At 39.3% G+C, this 23,564-nt stretch overlaps 1 protein-coding gene and 1 long non-coding RNA gene across 9 annotated transcripts in view; one reads left to right on the top strand and one right to left on the bottom strand.

Annotated features, from left to right (window-relative positions):
• The window catches only part of LOC139791163 (solute carrier organic anion transporter family member 1C1-like), a 67,630-nt gene that overhangs the window by 8,132 nt on the left and 35,934 nt on the right, over positions 1–23,564 (bottom strand). Inside the window, exons 1-11 of one of the 7 annotated variants that reach the window (XR_011723803.1) lie at positions 12,314–12,514; positions 10,561–10,733; positions 9,802–9,956; positions 7,398–7,539; positions 7,172–7,304; positions 4,939–5,051; positions 3,996–4,142; positions 3,781–3,879; positions 3,301–3,537; positions 1,437–1,601; positions 197–392 (exon numbers count right to left, since the gene is read on the bottom strand). Coding sequence is in view for 5 of the 7 variants with exons in the window: in XM_071733061.1 (XP_071589162.1) it covers positions 197–392; positions 1,437–1,601; positions 3,301–3,537; positions 3,781–3,879; positions 3,996–4,142; positions 4,939–5,051; positions 7,172–7,304; positions 7,398–7,539; positions 9,802–9,956; positions 10,561–10,573 (1,400 nt within the window). In the remaining 2 variants the exon portion in view is untranslated. Of the gene's footprint in view, positions 1–196; positions 393–1,436; positions 1,602–3,300; positions 3,538–3,780; positions 3,880–3,995; positions 4,143–4,938; positions 5,052–7,171; positions 7,305–7,397; positions 7,540–9,801; positions 9,957–10,560; positions 10,734–12,313; positions 13,175–15,426; positions 15,585–23,564 lie in introns of those variants that run through there. The other 6 variants (XM_071733061.1, XM_071733063.1, XM_071733060.1 and 3 more) reach the window with 6 other exon arrangements.
• The window catches only part of LOC139791165 (uncharacterized), a 9,918-nt gene continuing 2,077 nt past the window's right edge, over positions 15,724–23,564 (top strand). The window contains exons 1-2 of one of the 2 annotated variants that reach the window (XR_011723805.1): positions 15,724–16,078; positions 17,631–17,723. This is a non-coding gene — a long non-coding RNA (uncharacterized lncRNA). Of the gene's footprint in view, positions 16,079–17,630; positions 17,724–23,279; positions 23,392–23,564 lie in introns of those variants that run through there. The other variant, XR_011723806.1, reaches the window with a different exon arrangement.

Here is a 23,564-nt window from a genome sequence, read left to right as displayed (position 1 = left end):
GTTTAACCAGTGTTGTGCTTTGACACTCTGCTGACCAACAAAACTGCCACAATGACACATGGCACCATGAGAAAGTGTTTACTTTCTCTTAACCATCACAAAAGCATGTTTCTCTTTTAGCCTTGGTGTTAAAGTATATTTTTTTTTAACTATTGATGGCACGGGAAAAACATACTCCTCTTCATTCTCTACTCACCCTTCATAGGACACTGTAATTCCTGCTACCACATTGTTCTCACAGCCAACAAAAAAGTGCAAGAGACTGAAGGCGTAGGCCAAAAACGACATGGTAAATGCAAATTTGGTTGCTTTTACTATGCCCATTTTGTATTTTTTCATTATGACCCCTCCTAGGAAAATCCCAAGACCCACAGGAGGTAAGGATGTCACTCCTGAAAGAGATTATAGAAGGGTAATGTTAAAATGAAAGCTACAATGGGTTGAAGAGCCAAATCCTGTCCTCAGGTTGATGTCCTCAGCAGCTGTGCGTTCTATTATGATGACTCTAGATGACTTTGAGCTCAGTTTCATTCTCAAAATCCATTTCCCCTGAAATGCACTTGTCAGAGGTTGCAGCAATTAAAACTCGCACACCATATTAATTGTATATTTGGGGTGCCCTTGCTATAATTTAATAAATATAACAATATAATAAAAATATAATATTATATTATATTATAGATCTCTATATAATCTCTATATATATCTCTCTCTCTATATCTCTATATCTCTATATATCTCTCTATATATCTATATCTCTCTATATAATCTCTATAATCTCTCTATATATCTCTACAACTCCCTGAAAGGAGGTTGTAGCCAAGTGGGGGTTGGTCTCTTTTCCCAGACGGCTTTCAACAAGACAAGAGGGCAAGGTCTTAAGTTGTGCCAGGGGAAGTTTAGGTTAGATATTAGAAAGAATTTCTTTACAGAGAGGGTGATCAAACATTGGAATGGGCTGCCTAGTGAAGTAGTGGATTCTCCATCCCTGGAGATATTTAAAAAGAGACTGGATGTGGCACTCAGTGCCATGGTCTGGTAACTGCAGAGGTGGGTCAAGGGTTGGACTTGATGATCTCTGAGGTCCCTTCCATCCCAGCCAATTCTATGATTCTATGATTCTATGATTCTATGATTCTATGATTCTATGATTCTATGATTCTATGATTCTATGATTCTATGATTCTATTCTATGAATATAATATAATATAATATAATATAATATAATATAATATAATATAATATAATATAATATAATTTATTCTGGTCCCATGGGCACCAGAAGTTTGTGACTGCCTTTATGTAATTTAAGTTCAGGAGAGGCTGCCATTTACATCAGCCTATTCTGCAAGGAATTCACTCTCAGAAAAAGCATGCCAGAACATATCCCCATGCACTGCTTATAGCATAAAAAGTCATTGATCCATGTGACTCACCTATTAGAAAGTTAGATTTAGATGTTGATTGTCCATACTGTTGTTCCATGTACTTTGGCTTGTAAGTGATGAAACCAATAAAGCTACTGAACTGTAACAGTGAGCAACACAAAAATGTAAAGTACATTCGATTACTCAACACTGTTTTCAGTGAGGTATAGAAATCTGAAAGAAAGGAATATATGAGTTGGCTTTGAAAGTTGCATGGCATAATTACAGGTGAGTAATCTACAAAATTTAGGGCAAATCCCTTTCTCAGTTGTTCAAGAGCACGTACTGATCCTCATTTGCATGTGAATACCTGAAAGCCAGATCATGTTCAGATAGAGGAAGAAAATTCTAAAAGAAGACTGAAATACAGGTTAAGTCCAGGGTGCTCTAATGAGATCTGCACACGAGCAAAGACTTCTTTCAGTTTGCATCAATATTAACACAGGTTAAAGGCTAAGTTAGAGCTTCCTTTGTGGAGATGCCAATGTCTTCCCCTGGGATACCAACAAAGAAGAATCTGACTAATGATGTAAAGCCATCTCTGCCCACCACATTTTCACCCCTTTCTCAGCCTAATGGCTGCACAACCAGATCTGATATTCAAAGCCTGATGTATCTAATCAGACAAATAATTTTGCTTTCCATATTGAGAAAGGAAATTTTGGTACTGGGACCAGCACTATTTAATATCTTTCTTGGCAACATGGACACTGATTGCATTCATACAATTTGCTGATGACACAATGCTGTATGGTGTGGTTTACATGCTGGAGGGAAGGAAGGTCACCCAGAGGAACCCTGATAGGCTTGAGAGGTGGGCCTGGACAATTTTCATGAAGTTCAGCAAGACCAACTGCAAAGTTCTGCACCTGGGCTGGGGCAATCCCAAGCACAAATACAGGCTGGGTGGAGAATGGATTGGGAACAGCCCTAAGGAAAAAGAGAGTGGTGATTTCTAAGAAGCTCAACATGAACCAGCTACATGCACTTGCAGCCCAGAAAGCCAACTGCACCCTTAGCTGTATCAAAAGAAACATGTCCAGCATGTCAAGGGAAGTGATTCCCCCCCTCTATTCTGCTCTTGTGAGACCCCACCTTGAGTACCATGTCTGGTTCTGGGGCCCTCAACACAAGGACAGGGAGCTGTTGGAGTGAGTCAAGAGGAGGGCCAAAAAGATGATGAGAGGGCTGTATCACCTCTCCTGTGAGGACAGGCTGAGAGAGTTGTGGTTATTCAGCCTGGAGGGAACTCTGAGGAACCTTATAGCAGCCTTCCAGTACCTCAAGAGGGCCTAGAGTAAAGATGGGAAGGGATGTTGTACCAAGGTATATAGCAACAGAACAAGGGGGAATGGTTTTAAGCTGAAAAAGGGTAGATTTGGGTTAGACATTAGGAAGAAATTCTTCACTGGGAGAGTAGCGAGACACTGGCACAAGTTGGCCAGGGAGGTTGTGGATGTCCCCTCTCTGAAAGTGTTCAAAGACAGGTTTGATGGGGCTTTAACCAAACTGGTCTAGTGGGAAGTGTCCCTGCCCAAGGAAGGAATTTGGAACTAGGTGATCTTTCCCTTTCAACCCAGACTACAGGTTTATGATAATATTTTCTTTTGGGTCCTGATACAGAAACATTTTTTCCACTGTTCAAATCTCATACCACAGAAATGTAGAGGTAGGTGCCATTTAGTCAATGATGCAGAACATCACAGTCCTGAAGTTGTTCTTTGAATTCTTCTACTTTTTAGTGGACCCCTCTTTTCCTGGGCATAGGTTTAGACTGAAGAGCAGGGGAGGCAAAATATTCTGCAGAACTATTACATTTCCATTAAATTGTGCCTATTGCTTTTCACATATATTCAGTATAGGGAATACTTGCCTTTCAGTATCGCTGACCACTTCCTTGGTTTACTTTTTGAAGGAGGAAGCATCTTCCTTGTAGCATCCAAGAGGCAATATGAGGTTTGCTCATTCTTGGTTTCCTCTGGCTTTTTTAGACTCTTTGGCAGGAAACAAAATGGAAGAGCAGCTAGAAAACTGGCTACTCCACCTATTAAAAAACCAAGCCACCAGGCACCCACCCAGCGGGAATCCTGTGGGGTGATAGTGATGCTTCCTAGAATCAAGGGAAACAGGTACATGTTACCAAAATGAAGAAGCTGAAAATTCCCACCCTTCATTTGCTCAAACAGATACATTTTACTTTGTCTGATTTTCAGTGGTAATGGCAGACATCTACTGAGAGTCTGTTCATGCAGTGAAGGCATCAGGAACCATACCCTGGATGGTGTTATACTTCATCTTTGGCTATGTAATTTTTTGCAATTTTGTGGCACATACGACAACAGAGAGGTCTTACCTAAATCCACAAATCCAATATCCACATAGAGTTTTGCACATAAAGATCCCAACAGGAAACCAAACATTGGGCCCATCATAGCTGTTGTGTGCAAACATGCTGAAAATAGAATGAAGCATATGCTAGAACGTTTTAACGTCTGAATGTTTTCATCTGCAGAAGATCATTGGCCTCTTACACTACAAATCTCTCAATTTACTTTAAGTGGAGATTACCTACATACACTGGAATGTCCTCTTCTTTAGCAAAATCATCAAGGTAAGAGATGCCTAATGGTGTTATTGGGGTCTCACCAATTCCACGTAACATGTTTCCCAGCAAGATATATACCCACATATATGAGGATGGTTCCTTCTCACAGCCTGCAAATAATGAAAGTTTACACCTTTGTAATAGAACTGTTGAGTAGGAAACTGTGACAAATTCAGGAAATTCAGCACATGAAATAATTACAGTTTAGTGTTTAAGGTGTTAACAGTATTATCCTTGTGGAAGACCAAGAAAAGGCTGTCAACTCCTTTATATCTTTTAATAATCTCTCAATAAAACTTCCCTCCAGTTCCATTATATTTGGTCTCTAGAAACACAGGTAAGTATCACCTCTCAGAAAAACTGTTTAAATTATCATAAATAAATAATCTGGCATATAAAGCTTAAGTCTTTATTGTGAGAAGCTTGAGATGGGTACTGGGCTTTTTCTCTATCCAATCATGTGCAAAGCAACATGTAAACCAGTTATATTCCATACAGTCATAGAAATCTCTATTTATTTAGTTAACTCTGTGCAGTTTCATGTCCTTTTATGATCTCTCTTCCACCTCCCTAATTGCAGTTCAGAACCTTCAGAAATTTATTTGCACAAAATCTCAGCACCCCCTTCAGTGTTAGCACGATTTTCTTGTGATTTGGAAGTGTGAGCATAGGAAACTTGGGATCTGGATCCTCGTGAGTTGTGTTTGCTGGATGTTTCTTCTCCAACTGAACTGCACAAAGTGCATTTAAGGGTGAGTGATTTACCCAACTGCAAAAATTTCCCCAGTAGGCACTGAGGATAAAAATCTAACTGAGCATCTCTTATCATGAATGAGGCAGTGACTCCTCTTGCAACCAAGAATAAAATTAGCTCCTCTATTTATACTTAAAGTTACAGCTCCTTACCTGATGGAGAGAATTCCAGCAAGGTTTCATTCACATCTTGATGTCGGGAACAGGGAATTATGCTGGAAGTTAAGTTGGCTGTAGATGTATGTGATGCTGTCTCATACTTATAACTGAAAACACACAATAGTATATTTAGAAGAAGTGTTCACAAGGGATATTTTGGCAGTGCAGGGCAGGAATCTTTCCCTAAAGAGAAAGGTATCTCTTTAACTATCAATGAAAAATGCTATTAAAGGAGCAAAAAGGTTATTTAAGCACATTTTGGAAAACCAAACTACTAAAATGAAGAACAAATAAAAGTTAAAATGAGACGTCAGAAGAAATATCACTTTAAGCTGGGAAATTAATAACGTTTTTGAAAGTAATTCAGGTAGGATCAAAATGTGGGTATCAAAATTTACAGCCAGGTCCGAGGGAGCTCTCTATTCTGACTCCACAAACAATGAGAAAAAAAAAATAGGTTCACTGAGAGCATGAGTCCCTCTTCTCATTCTAATACATGTTTTGGAGTGGTGAGGGAGGAGAGGAGTGAGAAAGGGAGAAATCATCCTCAGGTTGTCCCTGTTTACCTGATAACTGGAATTAGCTTTAAAAAACAGCTTTTGTATAGCAGCAGGTGAAAAAAAAGTTACAGGTTGAAAGGCACTCTTTAGCTGTATTTACAGGGAACAAAGCAATGCTGAGGGGTGGCAGCTGAGCAGTTCAGGTGCTGGAAGATGTTCCTCTGCTTTAGAATGAGTCTTTTCATAGGTATGAGCCCTGCTGAGGTGCAAAGTACAATTAGCTGAAGCAGCACAGCAATGGTAAAGCACACATTCTGCTTCTAGGAACTTCTAGGGCTGTCTCTCTTAAACCAGTAGGGCTTATTTTTCAGGGTGAAACAAAGAGCATTCATCAGAAAAGGCAGTGCAGAACATTTTTTTGGCAAAAAGTCAGGCACAGGTGCATGAGAAACTGTACGAGTTTCCTAGTGTAGGAGAGAAAGATCCATAGTTTACCTTAAGCCGCTGAAAACAAAAGTCTGATGCTACTGCAAGATCCACTATCATGATAAAGAAGAGTATTCCTTAGTTTTCTTTTTACAGTCAGATACCTAAAATCATTGTAATACATTTAAGATAACAACAGAAATATGTCTGCATTTATGCTATCACAATATCAAAGCTGTGTCTAGAAACATTATTGCAGTAAGTAGTAAATCTCTGAGCCTGAGGAAGATGAACAAAAATTAAGCTTAACCAGTCACATAAAATGAGTTTAACCAGCTATGTGCATTTGGAACAGGAAAACCCCTGGTATCAGTTCTACCAGCACTGAACTCTCTGCAATCTCTGTGTGAAGCTCAGAAGCTCCTTTACATGAGGAGCAGGAGAGCAAAATACACCATCTTTCACAACAAGGCTCTGGTTTCCTCTTTCAAGGAGCAGGATTTCTCTTAATGATCACACTTGTGGGTTGGTTTCTTCATCAGCTAAGCTAAGAATCCTTGATTTTGTAGGAGGGTTACCTGTTACTGCAAATTAAGTCTGATTTTAGGAAGAGGTGTCACTTAGTATGAAGTTATCAGTTTGAAATCCTGTTCAAAACATCACAAGTTTCTGCTTATTCTGGAAACCATGTAGGTGGAATCTATATCCCTTATAGAGTGCTTCATAATGGTTTGACTTTCCTGCTGACATAATTCTGACATCTCCACTAGCAACCAGTAATTACTAGGTTAACACTCTCAGGCTGACACTTATTTTCCCACTAAGTGGTTTTTAAAATTAGCCATTCAAGAATGTCTATATTTCATTAAAGAAATAGAACCAGCATACTAGCATTGTTGAATTTTTCAAGGGCCACTATATTTTGTTTGAAACTTGAATTTTCATTAGAGTATCATGGGTGTTTCCCCCTGAAAAAATGAATTCTAATGACTCTGGAAAATAATTTCCTTCTTTGCCTCTTTTCTGAATGAGTCTGTCTGAAAACCAAAGCACTTTGATTTTCTTGTTTTCATTGAGAAGTTGAACTTTCACCCCAGAGGAGCAATATTTTTCCATCCAGTTATAATGAACAGTGATGTGTGTATCAAACATGAATCATTGCAGATAGAGGTAAGGTTCTATAGGCCTCTGGAAATCTAAGACTATACATACAAGTCTTACACCAAGTTTCTTTTGAAAACTAGAAAGCAGCGTCCAATTCCAGTGTGAGGTTGCCTAAATTAATCTTGATTAGTACTTACTATCCCATGAAGAAATGAGGCATTGCTGTTAAAAAATTTCCCAAAGCCATAGTGAAGCAGCCAGCAGCTATTATTTTGGGCCTGTGAAGTTTAGCTCCGAAGTAGCTTACAAATGCAATCACCAGCAAGTTACCTGGAAAGCAACGAAACAAAATTATTGCCAGATGCTATCGTGTTCCTTGTGTTCCTCTGACCAGTTTTCTGCAAATTACAGAATATCGTTTACCCATCTCGAAGCTCCCATCAATGAAACCAACAGCAGAGGATGTCAGGCCAAACCTTCTTTCAATCTGAGTGATGGAACTTTTCATAATGGTACCAGACAATGCCTTGCTAAGGTAGCTGAATGATAAAGCAGCGAGAAATGCCTGAGGAAAGATTAAGACAGAAAATGGAAGGTAGAAGCAGGAAAACTGGTCACATGGGGACCAAATTATGTTTAATGCTCTACATTTGGTTACTCAAAATTGCAGTGTGTGAATTTTCCCATACCCAAATATTATGGAGGGCCAGAGTAGTCTCTCAACATGGTTTACTCCCTGATCTGATTTTCCTTGCTGGAAAGAAAGGGCTGGTGGTAGGTGCTGCCTAGAGAGTAGCTGCGTGCTTTAGGGGTCAGGTTTGCAAAAGCCATCTTAATGACCAGAAAGCCTGATCTTCCCTAAATTGCTGGCCACAGGCTTTCTAAAGCAGAAAATCCATGGAGTGCAGAACTCAAATTTACCAGACAACTTGGTGGGGACTACTTAACTTACTGACATCCTGACATTACATTTATCAAAAAGATGAGACCCTGTGTTGGACAGCCAACATGGTGAGATTTTTAGATGTTGCAGAAATTTAAAATTTGCCAGAAATAAAATACCTAATTGGGATAGATTTACTGATGGTAGTCCAACCTAACATTAATCTTAGCCCCAGTTATTTTCTGCTTAGGCCACAGATCATGATTGTTAGGCTAACCCATAACTGGGTCTGGCTCAAACATATAGATAGCCGTGGCATCAAAACAAAGGTTTTATGCAATTTTTTATGATATCCCAATATATGGGAGGTGGTGCAGATTGATTGAGTTCATTTCTGTCTTAGATAATATATTTGAAAAGTGTGGATTATGTCTATTTTGTTTATATGCTGTGTACCTCATAAGGGAAAGACCAATATTGTTTATAATTTTATAATTCTCCTACCACACACATTACGGTTTTTGTGAATAAAGATGTATTTGATAAAAGGTTAAACTAAGTTTGTTTAAATATTATCCAACTATTTCAACATAATCTGAAAACCAAATATACTTATTGCTCAGTGGGTAAAAGTCCTAATGTAACACAATGCTGGCTAAGTAAACAAAAGCAAATATAGATTTAGACTTTGCAATACTGTCTACTGTAAGAAATGAAGCTGATCCTGGAAGCAAAAGCTTGCAAATAGATGTATTTGTTTTTATCAGGTATGAAGAGAGAAATCTCCCAAGTGTTGGCCTTGTCCTGACATATTTTATATTTCCTGAGCTCGACTGACAAAGAGCCTGGGAGAATCACCTTTCTTGTCTCATGCTCTCAGAGATCTTGACTGAATTCACACACTGCTGATAAGCATGAAAACACAAACAAAGATAACTTGGGCATTTTGTGTAAGGAAAATGTAACCCTGATGTAAACTGCAAAACATTTGATGGGAAGAGGAGGAAGAGAAACGGTTTGTCTTTCATTGCCTTTAGGGTATTGGGTCTATTAAACTCTAATTACCATGAAGTTAGGCATAGATCTACAGACTTGTACCATTTCCCACTTATATCGTGGTAAAATTAGTCCTGTGTGTCTCCTGACAGACCAGATTCTATTTTTGCAGGTGAATATGGGTGGCAAATTTGAGTCAGATGAAGCAAGAAATATAACAACCTTTTCTCAATACCTGCGTCAATATATTTCATGTGTTTGAGAAGCCTGCAATTACCTATTTTTTCCCATTTATCTTTCATTTTACAGACCCTTTTATGGACAGAAATGTGTCCCTGATTGCAAGTCCACTGAGTCTATGGAATTTAACCTGAGATGAAGCTGGCTGAAGAATTAGTCAAAGCATAAACACAAACACATCAATGTCAACAGAAATCTTGCCCCTGTAGGATTTACATCTCATCCAGCAGCAATAAATACCAAGGCTTTAGCGTGAAAGCAGAACTATCTTTAGTTTACTTGCTTTGTTCAGTCAATTCTTTTTGTGCACTCCTGAAAGCATGTGTACTTTTGGGAAGCAGTGCACAATTTGTCATACAGCCCTGGATCAGGCAAAGGTCCTGGGATACAATTCATCTCGTCTTGTTTTGGTCCTACAAGAATGGGTGGTGATAGCAACCACCAGACAAAAATGCATCATCCACTGGAGGCTGCCAGCTCTCTCTAATGACCACAAAGGGATTGACCTATGAGTAACTTGTGAATAAATAGTATACATCAGGAATTTTTAGTTTCTTTAGGACAAATATAAGATCCAACCGTCTCCTGTACCTCCAGTTCCAGAAAAGATAAGGGGAATAGGAATGAAGTAACCTGGCATGTTACTTCAACATCACTTCTAAACATGTAACAACAATGATTTGTGGTGATATTGAGAAGACACCAAACCTTCAAGCCATTGCAAGAGGAAGTCTTCTTTTTGACTGGTAGATTTCTGTTAGCTTCATCATCCAAAAGCTGGGCAGGTTTTGCTTCCTGGTTTAAGTTATTGACATCGCTGGATTCGGTTTCCACAGTCATGGTTGATTTCTGCACTGAGTGATCTGAACTCAAGAGAAAAGCAATAATAAATATAAAAGCACATATGTCAAAATAGTTGCTTAAGACCTTTCTGATGAAACAGTAGTTACAGGGAAATGCTGAGATGGTGAAACTGACTCTTTTCATTGGAAAGGATTTGGCTCAATGACTTGGGTGTTTCAAAGTGTATGTTTGTTTAAGTCCTAGAGTATCTTGTTTTGACGTCTTTCTTTTCAAGTGAAATGGTTCTTCAACCCCTCACCCCTCCCCCATTAAAATGACTTTTCATGCTAAACAAAGACAATTTCCACTGAAGAGTAAGAGGAAAAAAAAAAAAGGAAAAAAACCAACAAAAAACCCCACAACCAAACAATAAACTACACATAAATAACAAAAATCTTTATAAACAATATACCACAAAAATTCACTATAAAGATCAACAAAGCATCAGTGCTGAAGGACATGGAGTCCTAGGAAAGCTCTGAATTTGAAGATCTTGCAGAACACCACATCATTTTGGTAGGATCTCTGTAGTAACACCGTGCCATCTGACTTATTTCTTCCCATTGGCCTGTTGGAAAAAATTCTTAATGACTGAAAAAAAAAAAATCAATTTAAGTAACTGACCTCCTATAAGCATATTATGGTTTTTTGCTTTTTTTTTCTTCTTGCAATAGTATGCAGGGTATCCCTAATCCCCTTCTATTTGCAGATTGCTGTCTATGTCTCCTGATGCATGAAATCATCTACAACTCAGCAGCTCAGGAAAACTGCTCCAGTTCCCCTGGGAAGAGCACACCCTGTAGCTGTAAATGATAAATTTCTACTGTCCTTTGATATAATGTATTTCTTTATTGTAGAAAGCCTTTTTTTCACTATTAAGGTCAGTTTGGTTTTATTTCAGTGAATAGTACAGCACTGCATCTTTTTTTTCTTCCTAAGTTTTTTTAAATCTCTGTATCTGAAAGATGGGAAGGCAATTAAAACAATTCTTCAGTGAAAAGGTGTAAGGGAAGACTACATATCTATTTGATAGTTTATTTAAAGAATGAAAGCACTTGCCCGGTTTTGCAACTCCAACTACAAACAGAACAGATTTCTGAAGGAAGGAAGATCCAGATGCCACTGTGCAGCCCCTCGGAAAAAATGGGTCACATCAAGCAAACCCTCTTCAGAGCTGCAGATCTTGACACACAGGGGAGACAGGAACAGTGAAGCTCATGTCCCCAGGTCAGAACTCAGAAATCATAGCTCACAGGAACTGATTTATTTCACCTTTCACTGTAGTTCCTCATTTGAGAAAAGGGTGAAGAAAGGGGGGGGAGAGAGGGTAAATCACACAAAGAGAGATTTTCTATGCTTGAATGGAGCTGCAGAAAGTTGGATGAACTTTTCCAATGCTGGAATAAGTCCATCTGCAACTGCAAATTGCTCTGCTACAGGACGTATGGCAGAGTAATACTTGTCAGAACATTTAAAAGGTTGGCATTGCATGATGGTGAAGAACATTTCCCTTCACTCAAAGGAGGGTTAATACCTGAGGATGTTTGAGAAAAATTCCCAGAGATTTACACAACTTCAGAGTTTCTTGGATTAAGTTCATGAGTGTGTCCTTAGGAACTACTGCTGGCACAAACAACTCTTTTACTTCTCTACTGCTCATATCTGCTTCACAAACTCTTGATTCATGTGAGTTCCACTGCTTCTGTGGCTGTGCTGTTTAGTCCAGGTCAGAAAACTTATCTGGACAAAAAAAACCCACACCTTTTCCTTCCCCTTGGCTCTTCAGATAGATAGGAACAAGAATGAGAAAGAAAGGATTTCATCAAGTCTGCACAGCAACCAGCAGAGATGTTTATGAGATTAGACTCTTAGTGCTCAGGAAAAATTCACAAAAATATTTTTGAGCTTCTGGGCCTTTAACATTCATTTGTCCCCATGTAATCTGAAGATATTTGTTTCTCCCTGTTATCATGATGCACCAATGACTACCATAAGATGCTGAGGTAACATATCATTGCAGGTCACAGAACTAAAAAAGTGGCTTTAGAGTTTGAAGGCACAACACGACTTAGAATCTCAATATAAGGTGAGGAGTGAAAGCAGAGAAACATGGAGATAGAAATAAAAGGCAAAGCAGAGAAAAGAGAGAGGCAGTCAGTTATCCATAGATGTAACTGAAGAAGGTTAGATGTAAGGAGGCTATCCCAGTAAAGAAAGGCTGTGAAGGCTTGAGAATGGAAGACAGTAACATTGAAAAGTGGAAGCAGTAAGGATCAAAGAGCAGGTTAAGCAGATAGAAATGGTGACATAGTTATGATACAGAAATGACAAGGTGACCCCCTTGGCGTATGAGGGAAAGGCTGTGGTTGTTGTTTACCTGGACTTCAGTAAAGTCTTAAAGGGTTTTTCACAGCATTGTGCTGGAGATAAAGACTACTTAGGGCCTAGAGGGGTGTACTCTTTGCTGAGTAAAAACTGGCTGGATGGCCAGGTCCAAAGAGTTGTGGCAAATGGAGTTAAATCCAGTTGACAGCTGGTCAAAAGTGGTGTTTTCTAGGCTCAATGTTGCAACCAGTTCTGTTTAATGTATTTATCAATGATCTGGATAAGGAGATAGAGTGCACCCTCAGCAACTTAGCAGGTGACACCAGGTTGGGCAGGAGTGTGATCTACCTGGGGGTAGGAAGGCTCTGCAGGGGGACTGGACAGGCTGGGTCTATGGGCTGAGGCCAATTCTATGATATTTAACAAGGCCAAATGCTGGGTTCTGAGCTTTTGTCACAGCTACTGCAGGCAATGCTAGAGTCTTGGGGAAGAGTGGCTGGAAAGCTGCCCAGAGGAAAAGGACCTGGTGATATTGGTCAGCAGCTGGTTGAATATGAGCCAGCCATGTGCCCAGGTGGCCAAGAAGGCCAGCAGAATCCTAGCTTTTATCAGGAATAGTGTGGCCAGCAGGACTAGAGAACTGATCATGCCCCTGTACTCGGCACTGGTGAGGCAGCATCTGAAGTACTGGGTCCAGTTTTGTGCCCCCTACTGCAAGAAAGACATTGAGGTGCTGGAGCATGTCCAAAGAAGAGCAACAGAGTGGTGAAGGGTCTGGGAAGAAGCTTTATAAGGAACATCTGAGGCATTTGGGGTTGTTCAGTCTGGAGAAAAGGAGGTTGAGGGCAGACCATATCACTCTCTACAGTTACCTTAAGGGAGGTTGTAGAAGGTGGGAGTTGGTCTCTTGTCCCTAGTAACAAGAAAAAGAACAAGAGGAAATGGCCTCAAGTTGTGCGAAGGAAGGTTTAGATTAGATACTAGAAGAACTTCTTCACTGAAAAGGTTACAGAATACTGGAACAGTTTGTCCATGGAGGACGAGGGTTTTTTTAAAAGACATGCAGATGTGGTGCTTAGGCACATGGTTCAGCACCAGACTTAATAGAGTCAGGGTAAGGGTTGGATTCAATTATCTTAAAGGTTCTTTCCAAACAAAATGATTCTGTTATGTTATGACTAGAGGTGACTTGTCAAAAAGGCATCCAGAGACTGAGATTATGGCACTAGGCAAGATAAAGGATTGAAAAAAGATAAGAAAAATAAAGTAAAATACATCTTAAAGGGACAAAAGCTGCTTGATGCACACAAAAAAGTGTAAGGCAGCTAGAAGGTGGAAATTAATTGCCTTGGCACTGTCAGTGCTTAGCATCAACATTGATCCAAGGGAAGGACTCCCAGGGAAAAACAGGGGTAACCAGTGCCTGCCAGTGATGAATGACACGTCTTAACATTGATTTGCAAAGGTGCTACTAGAGATGGTCCCATTCTCACTGGGGAAAGCTAGGACGGGGGAAAAGAAGCAAGAAGGTGATGCAGCTGTGCTGGAGAAAAGTTAGAGTGAGCTGCATACAAGGGTCACAATTTGAAGTTGTTGGCAGCAAGTCCTCCCCATCCTCAGTTGACCGTGACCTAAATGGAAATGTACTGGAGATAGAAAAGGGTTGGAGAAATGCCATGCCACAAGAAGATTAGCAAAAAAGATAAAAAGTCAATTCACAGTTGATGTCAATATACATTAGCTGATAAGCCTGACAATTTCAGGTGCTGATGAAGTTGTTATTTTAGATTTACCTCATTAACATTATTTTCCATATTTAATAAAGCAAAGGTCTGGTTACATGCAAAAGAAAAGTATGAAGCTTTCTGCCCCAAATGTGTCTTCTCAGCAGTATGACTACTCTAAAGCTAATATAATTTGCCAGCACAACCCATTCTGCTGTAGTAGAAGTAGTTGAGGTGGCTGCATTTGCTGAAAGATGAAATCAGTCAAATGAAATATTGGTATTGTTAAGGTAGTCAATCAGCGCAAAAAAAAAAAAAAAAAAATCACCCTGGCTTCTTTCCTGAGGGAAGAAAACAATCCTCTCCTTAAAAGTAAGCTTAAGGGGAAAAACCAAAACAAGACAAACAAACAAAAAAAAGAACCCAAAAACCAGCAAAAAACCTAAGCCATACTGTGAGAATGAAAGTTAAGAGTTTTCCAATTCACTTTTTCCTCACTCTCCGGGAATATCTGACAACCTCATTTGATCTTGTGCTCAGTACAGTGTCTTCTGTGAAACATTTTGGGTGGTGGAAGATCAAGGGTCTTCACTAATAATCAGTGTGGATAATCTGTGTTGGAGCACAGCATCATGGAAAGTACTACTGAGATCATTCCAGGATCCAGCAGCCAGCCTTCCAGAGGACAACTGCAAATTTCTATGGTTCTTCAGAGTATATATTATAGGGGCCATGGCCTACTTCATTTAAAAAAAATTCAAGCTTGTTTTTTTACTCCCTAATTATATGAAAATTATAATGAATAAAAGCACCAGTTTAAACACCTCAGCACAAATAACAGGCAATTAGATTACAGAGGCCAAGACAAGATTAGATTACGAAGGCCAAGGTTCACCACAAGCTTTGAAGGTTCTTACGAAAAAAACAATAGAATGACTGAGGAATTTTTAGAATCCAGCACAGACATTGCAAGTTCCTGAGTTGTTTCTCACCACAGTTGCACTCTCAGGGGCTACACCACCATGCAGTAGACTCAGAAATCACAAATCAAGAGCCACATTTCACGCAGTAGTTTATGGATATGCATTGATTCACACAAACTGAAGTGTCAATGCAATTCTTATTAATTCTTAAATACATTAAGGAATCACAAGAAGACCTTTTAAGTTAACAGAATAGGAAAAATAAATATTATAGTGTTTGTTGTGCAGGCCTCAAGGCTGCTTGCATTGTTCAGGACATATGATGCTTGCTCCCCAAAGACACACACATAAATGTATGATGCCAGCATTCAAGCACTGACGTACAACAGGAAAGTTGCTGCTGTTACTGGTCACAGGAAACACAACTACTACTGCACATGTAATGTAATTTAGCTGCAAACTATATGACAATATTTTAAAGTTAAGGCAAACAAAGAGAATATTGAAGAGGTTCCTACCTAGGTTCTGTATCCACAACAGCACTTATACTCCCACAAAATTCTCAAAACAGAGCTTTTTCTCCTTAAGCAAAGCTGAACTGGTACCTGGTACAGGAATCATTAACTTCTAACAAACTATGGTTTAGACAGTTTTAATCTTGTCTCCTCCCAGTTCTGCCCTCTGTTAGAGGTCCCAAAATACATGTTTATCCACAATGGTAAAAAATTAATTAGGTAGATAATGTGCAGGTGTATTCCTTTTGTACACACTTGTGAAACACCTTTCCAAGATTATAATAGTTCAGACCTTCCTGGAATTAAAAAATGGGGCACCCCAACTTTAGTCATGTTCCTGGTTACTGATAGCTAAAATCTATTTTGGTGTGAACTTTTATTTTCAAAGTCTATGGCTAAAGTTCATTCAGCTAAGATGTGCCAGAGCCAGCAAAGAACTTGCAGGAAGAGAAAATGCAATGTTTTGGGTATACTGAACAAATTGTGCAGTCAAGAAACACTTGTGCTTAGAAGACTGGTCAGATTTATAGTTCATTACTATTGGCAGCACAGGCAAATCCAAAGTGAAAGTAGATTGGGGCTCTGTGTACTTTGGAGCAGCCCTTTACCTTCTTACAGCTTCAGTTCAAGGAAACCTGAACTGGTTTCCTGACAGGTATGTTATTTGATTGCAGTCCTTTTTGTGCATTATTCCCAATTCCTGAAATCAATTGTACTCAAAAAAAAAAAGAAGTGAACTTAAATCATGTGAACTATGAGAACTGGTTGTCTGGATGTTACACCAAAATGTTCTGTTTCTTGTAGTTTATGTGCCCTTCCCTGCCATTGCAGGGAATGGCATTGTCCCTGCCATTCCCTGTCACCACACCCCATTTTTTCATTTGCTATAAACAAGTACAGACTACTTAAATAATGCTGATCTTTGGAAAACCTTATTACATTTTGCCTTCAATTAGCAGTACCTCGCACCACTCATGGCTTTTGCTATTCTCAGCCAGACAGCTCCCCTTATCTTCCTAGAATGAGAGACATCATCATCAGTGAGAAGATGGCAATTGCTACTAATTGCAAATTACCAATTGCTACGTCAGAGTAATTCAACTGCAAGTCTCAGTAAAATGAGTAAAATGATAAAATAATAATGCAGGAGAAATCCAGATCACAAATCCGGTCTGGAAATTGAAAAGCACCTTTGGTTAGAAGGCCAACCCCTGCCTTAAGAACAATAAAAGTTGTTCCATCCCACTCCATCCACTTAAAAAGTTCCTGCAAAAGGTTGGTCTTTGGATGAATAGGAAACTTTTAATTTCCAGTCAAGATCTAAGGTTTTGAACTGGCAGGGTTATTTGGCTTCAAAAGCTCTTTCTCTCAATCTGATACTTGGTGGTCAACTTTGATCACAAATGAAGAGAGCACAGTTTTTTAACCTGTTTTGCTAGGCAAGCAAGCTAAACATACTTAATTTCTTGGAAACTGTCTGTCTTTATTCTGCAACAACATCCTTGGAGCTTTTGTCTACAGTACCTTCTATTTGGATCCATATTTCATCAATGCACATGGCTAAAAATGTATAAAGGATTCCAGGTGTGATCTCACCAGTAGCACATCTTAAAATATTAACTATTCTTACCTTTCCTGATATGTTCTAAGATAACACATAGCCTTTTCAGAAAGCATCTTTTTAAGGGTAGTTCCTAGTTATATATGATCAACTGGTCCACCCTTGATCTTCTCAAAAATTTCCAGCAAAGAATTCCTACCCTGGAGCACAAATTCCTGTTATTTACCATCAACGGTGCCACCTTCCATATGACTGGTTTTCACTTCTCACATTTGTTCTTCTTTATTCTCTTTGATAACCAGACTCTCCTCTGCTTAACCATTCTATCCAACTTTATGTCTTTACTATTATTTCAAAAAGTGAACCTGGGTTGTGGTGCATAATATATTTAAAAATCTAATGACAATAATGAAAACTGAAGAGACAGACTGTTGCCTAGCTGAGAAACCTAAAATACACGGGTCTTAACTGTTGGTGTCATCAAAGTTTGGGATGCCATCCAAAAGAAAGCGATCTCAGAGAAAAGCTGAGAGAAAATCTTAGAATCACAGCATAATTTAGACAGGAAGGAAAATCTGGACCTCACCTGGTCGAGTGCTCTGCATTAAAAGCAGGACTAACTTTAAAGTTTGTTGGTGTTGCTCAGGTCGCATGAAGCTGAGTTTTGGATGGAAATCTCTGAGGAAGGAGGTTCCACAGCCTCCCTTGGCACATGGGCCACTATCTGTCCACTCATCCAGTAAGTAACTTGTGTACGTAGGTGTGTAAAAATGTGTAATTGCAATCTTTTTTGTGACAATTTGTGTTTATTGCCTCTCATCTTTTTGCTTTGTATCACCTGTGCACAGGGAAGAGTCTGGTACTGTCTTTTGTATAATACCATTAGGTAACTGAGGAAAGAAGTGGGATCCATCATTCACTCAACTTGATTCAGTTTCTGATCAATGTCTGTCTTGTTCTGGACAACCTCAAATTAGACACAACATTCCAAATGCATCCTGAAAAATACTGAACAGAGGGAAACAATAACTTTTCAGAACTTGTGGTCTTTAATATCTGTAGTCTAATATGTAATAGTCTCATATGCTTCATTCACTGACTATCAGGACCCAAAGCTCCTTTTGAACAAAACATTTCTGTCTAGATGACTCCCTTGACACATTCTGCGGATAAATTCATTTTCTCCCAGGTGCAGGGCTTTGTATTTTCCTTTGCTGGATATGAGTTCCTGTCAGCTCATTTCTCCAAATGAGCTTCTCAAACCTCCTCTGCCATTCTTCCCTCCAGCACGAGCTGCTCCTTTCCTCAGTTGGGGGTCATACATGGACTTGCTGAGAGCACTTCCAGTCTTATTCAACAAAACTTAAATGAAGTTGTTGACCATTATCAGCCTCAGTATTAATTGCTGAGGAACATCACTAGGAACTGGTCATCAGCTGCTTGGCTTTGAACTGCAGATGACAATTTCAGATTTTCTAGTTTTCTACCCACACCTGTTTGGTACCAGAATAATAAGGGATACTGTGTCAAACGTCTAGCAAAACATCCAGTAAATAACATATACTGGTCTGCCCTTGTCCAGCAAACCAGTCATCCCATTGTAAAAGGCAACCAGATTGGACAGGTCTTCATTTGCCCTTGATCAAGCCATGCTGGCTGTTCCCAGTCACCAATCCATTGTGTGCCTAAGAATGGTTTTGTTCTATAATCAATAGACCTCTCCTGGTATTTTATTGATTCCTTTTACTTATAAATTTTTATGCCGAACTATTTTTAGTTTTCCATGACAAAGTGATCAGTAATATGGTCAAGAGGGGTCTTCATTCATTGTTACAGAGAAAAAAACATGTGTTACATTATGATTGAAGTCAGAAAAGTAATTTCTCCACATTTATTCCTACTCTGGTATACACCATTAATTCATAAATTCTCAGGAATTAAAGTATCTTTTATATTGCTTTCTTTATGACTGGTAAGAATTAAGTTATACTAAGACTGCTGCTGTCCAAACTGTGGAAATATTCACATTCAAAGTTGACTTCTTGTACAAAGAACTGTTGATCAGAAGTACCAGAATGGAAGATGGGAAAATACTGAAGTCAAACCAAAGACTATGGTCTCACACCTTAAAAAGAGATACATATTTCATTCTTTTTTTTTTATCTAAGTCCTCATGTATGACTGTAGCTTACACTCATGGGGAACAAATTGGATTATGATAGTAAAAATCCCCTTAATATGAACACTGAGAGATCGGTAATTGCTGATTACCCCTGAGAATAAAATTAATCCTTATAGAAGCCACACTAAGAATCATCTTTACCACAGGAGCTGGTTGCAGACTCCTCCAGGCAGAGGATGGCAGCAGACTCCTACCAGAAGTGACTGGCAAGGCATCAAGTAGCAAGGAGTGAGCCAGCAGTGGCAGGGAGCTGTTGGCCAGGCAGAGGCCAACTGCAGTAGGCAGCTTTGATTAGAGCTCTTTTTATTCTCAGGACACTAATCCCTAAATAAAGAAAATCAATGTATTTTAAAATTTAACTCTTAGTTAACAAAATCAGTCAAAGAGATGCTGTAGAGCTAAGCAAACATTAAGCATCTAGAGGAATCCTGGGAAGGTGAAAAACCTTTCCAATAATGGAAAAGGTTTCTTGGTGCTCTGGTTTCAGCTTGTTGCTGTAGAGCTAATGAGAAAAAAAAAAGCATACTGAGAAGCTAATTTGGTGTCACCATCTTAGCTGATGGCTGCAATTTATTCCTTCCACAGCTCAGTGAAGATTTTGTCTTCCATAAGGACTTAATGAAAATGTTGGCAATGATATATGCATCATATATGTGTCTGGGGAAACGTAGATAAGGACGACCCGTTTCAATAATATGTAGTATTTTTCTATTTAAATACAAAGGATAGTCTTTAATGATGATTGTACAGCTTCTCTTTACATTCATTCTTAATCAGCAGCTGGGTTTGGAGTTGTTATTGTAGGCACAGAATTGAAGGTGTGCAAGTCATTGACAAGTGAGAGTACTTAGGCCTTTGGAGAAGTTAGCCCAAAGTTGTGTTGCCTCACAACATAACAGCAATAAAAACCATGCATACTTCAGGTACAGCCCCCAGGGCAAAACCACAATCACCTTCTCATGGTACGGAATATTATCTGAGATATAAGAACTGCAAAAATTATTATGGTTCAAGTAGTGTAATACCTGGCATTATATACAACACAACTTCACTAAGCTGCTGTCTGTTTTGTTACAATGGAGATCTTTTACAAGACAGGTCAAGTCTTGATTTAAAGACTACATTACAGAATAATCTGTAAAATCCCAAAGACAGTTTTCCTGGTGAAAAAAAAAAAAAAAAGTGTCTTATTGCTAATGTGGTTTTGTCCTGTTTCATTTCCAGGCACTAGTGCATAGTCTATCTTTGTTTGCTGAATTAAATAAATAGATTTTTGCTGACTGCATAGCACTTTCACAGGGTTTTCCCTAAACCGGTTCTCATTTCTCAGCATCCTTTTTTAGAATTGCCAGCATCACAAGGAGAGGGTTTTCACTATTATCATCTAAAATCACCTTTCAGCTACCTTGCTCAACAGCCATGTGAAAGTTTCCTGATTGGGTCAACATCAAGCTGTGAGAAAGTGCTCTGCTTGCTCCACACTAAATCCTTCCCTTACTTACTTCAGAATGCAATTAACTATATTGATCTCTGATGAGCTGTTGATTAACCAACCTCCTGATGATATGAACCACATGCTGCCTAAGGTCATTTTAAGGAGCACTCTAAATCACCACTAAAGGCCCCCACCTTTTTCTTGCTCTTATAATTTTGATGGTAACTATAGGCATCTTCTTTCAGAGGTGGATGAAGAATTGCCTCACACAGCATGTGTGACATCTGCTGTCAGAGTGCTTCCAAAGAATGTTTATCAATATGGTGATAGGGGATGTTGCAGGGTACAAGAGGGAATCAGACCTGTGATCTCTGTAGCCCAAAGGTTTATGTTGACAGGGGCTGCTTTACAAAGGGGGACAAGTGGGAGACTCTGCACTCAACACCTCATTAGGGTCAGCAAAACTGAGGCAGCAACAGCCACTGTTCCCAGCCTCAGGCCAGTGGCAGTCAGCAAATGGCAAGTTAAGAAGCCAGACCCTAGGACTTCCCTGGAAATCCAGCCAAGAATCCAGGAAGAGTGAGGGAGAGGGCTCAGCACATGCAAACCTCCAAAATAGCTCAGATCAGGACTACATATATAGTCTGGAGTTGAAATGGGGTATGTGGCCCATTGGGAGAGGTGGGTCCCAGGGGAGGCAGGTCAAAGCCATCGATGCCCTCAAAGCCCGGACAGGCAGTAGCCAAAGAAGAATGCTCAGGGAAAAGGAGAATCAGCAGTAAATGTGATATGTCTATTACTCTCCCAATAGCCAATTTGTTTTAAAGCACAAAAAAAGTCTTGATCAGAACCCAGAGGCAAAAGCAGGGAGTTTTAGACCAAATGCAGTGCTCCCACACCTCATGGCCCATGAAGCTCTTTCTTTTTTGTAGCTACCCCTTGTCCCTTAGAACCTGTGTATACAAAGTGTCTTTGTGAGGTTTTCCCAAGTCTCCCATCCCTTGTGTGAGAAGCTGCTTCCTTTGAACGTCCCCTCTTCCTATCTCAGTTTGGTGCTGCCCAGTACTTGTCATGGAAGAGACAGTGAGAAGCTGACCCCTAGCAACACTTGTCATGCCACTTACAGGTTTTTAATGTCGGGGTGGTTTTTGATTTTTGGTGGGTTTTTTTTTGTTTGTTTTTTTTTTTCCACAGTAACCTGATGTAATCTCTCTTGCTATTGGTCATCCTTGTAATTTTACACATAACCACGCTTTCTCATATGCTATTTCATTCTCTTGGGATTTATTTCTTTTTCTTATTTTTGGCCTGTAACTTTCTCAGGTGGTCTTTACACTTTAAAGCAGTTTCAATGCATTTTTTCCTGTTCTTTTAGTCACTATTTAAATATGTGCATATTTCTATCCTCATAATTCCACTGGTGGTGAGATGAAACATTAACTCTGTTAATTTATACTGCACTTGCTAACTTTCAATATCCTCCTGTGCTCTTCTTTTAAACAAGTGTGCTCACTTTCTTCATATTTTTCATAATTATGAATGATAATTCTCTATTTACATATATTTTTTTAAGTATCCCTGTGACTTAGCTACTTGTGAGTCTGTGTACTGCATTATGTAGAAAGGAGTAGCCTTTTTCCTAACAACGTTGTGCAGAATTAAGTTGCACGTTTCAAGCTACTAAATTGTGTTACATCATCAGCCAAACTGGCAATGTCAATGATGAAAGCAAACATGCTGCTATGTAAAAATGTTACAATAGTTGTTTCATACATCATTCTTATTATTTTGAGCACATCAATGAGGCAACATATCATTATTCAGCCCGTGTATTCATTTTGATATCTTTACTCCACTTGATCTACGAAAGGTTGAGAGGAAAAGAGTGCTCATTTTTAAACCATAATGAAAATAAGACTTACTGAAACAAATCCTTTATAGTATTCCTTTTCTTTTCTTTTGTAATGGAAATGGGTATGGCATGAAAGTCCATCCTTTAAAAGAATTTTTCACTATGTACAGGCTTAAATACATAAGCTTAGATAATAACCCAACAAGTTTGGGTTTTTTTAATGTTTCTTTCCGAATTAGGGTAGGATATCTTCATTCCTCTTAATTTCTTTCTTTGTCCTGTAGGCCAGTGAATTTTCCTGACCATCTTGCTGATGGGCATGTGCAGAACTGCTTCCATGGCAGCTTCAGCATTGCTGGCCAGCAATGTCCCTGCCATAAACCCTACCAGGACTGACTTGCGGATTAGGAATCATTCTCATTCATTTGACACACACACAACAGCAACCACTGAGTGAAATGCATATACTTTTCTTTTTTTTTTTTTTTTATTCCAGTGTGTACTTAAATTGTGTCATCCCTGTCTCTCACTGGATCTGACAGGTCGATGCTATGAAAAATGCCCTCCCAAGGAAGCTACGGAAGGCCCCAGGCAGCTCTTTTACTCCTGGGTGCTAGTGAAGTTTGGCATTTTTGCTGTTTTTATGACAACGAGATTTGAGATGGGAATGCCAATCTTTGTGACTCACTCTAGCCATAATGATTCAGTTATCCCAACATTCACAAGCCTTCTAATTATTTCAGGTTTTTTTTTTTGTTTTGTTTTGTTCAGTTCAATATCCAGTTATACAAGGCAAAGCAAATAGCTACTCCTCTCCAACAGAGAGGCACTCCATTGCCTGTAGCCTCTGACACTCACCTGGGAGGACAAACAGCTGGGACAGAGGACCAGTCTCATATTCCAGGCCATTGTCTACAGGTTCATCCAAGTGGAAGATAGTGGGTGGCATTGACCCTTCCTCTGACAACCGCATTATCTCATGTGGTGGGCTTAAATCCTTACCCTCTGCAAATATTTGGTGCTGAACCAACATACTTCTTGGTATTCCTATTAAATGAATTAGATTGTTCCCTATGGTGCCCTGTAAATATTTATTATTGATAAAGCTTAG

Source organism: Heliangelus exortis, chromosome 1, assembly GCF_036169615.1.
Source record: "Heliangelus exortis chromosome 1, bHelExo1.hap1, whole genome shotgun sequence".
In the NCBI taxonomy this organism is placed as follows: Eukaryota; Metazoa; Chordata; class Aves; order Apodiformes; family Trochilidae; genus Heliangelus; species Heliangelus exortis.
Note: the sequence above shows the minus strand (reverse complement) of the source record. Positions and strands in the feature narration are given on the sequence as shown.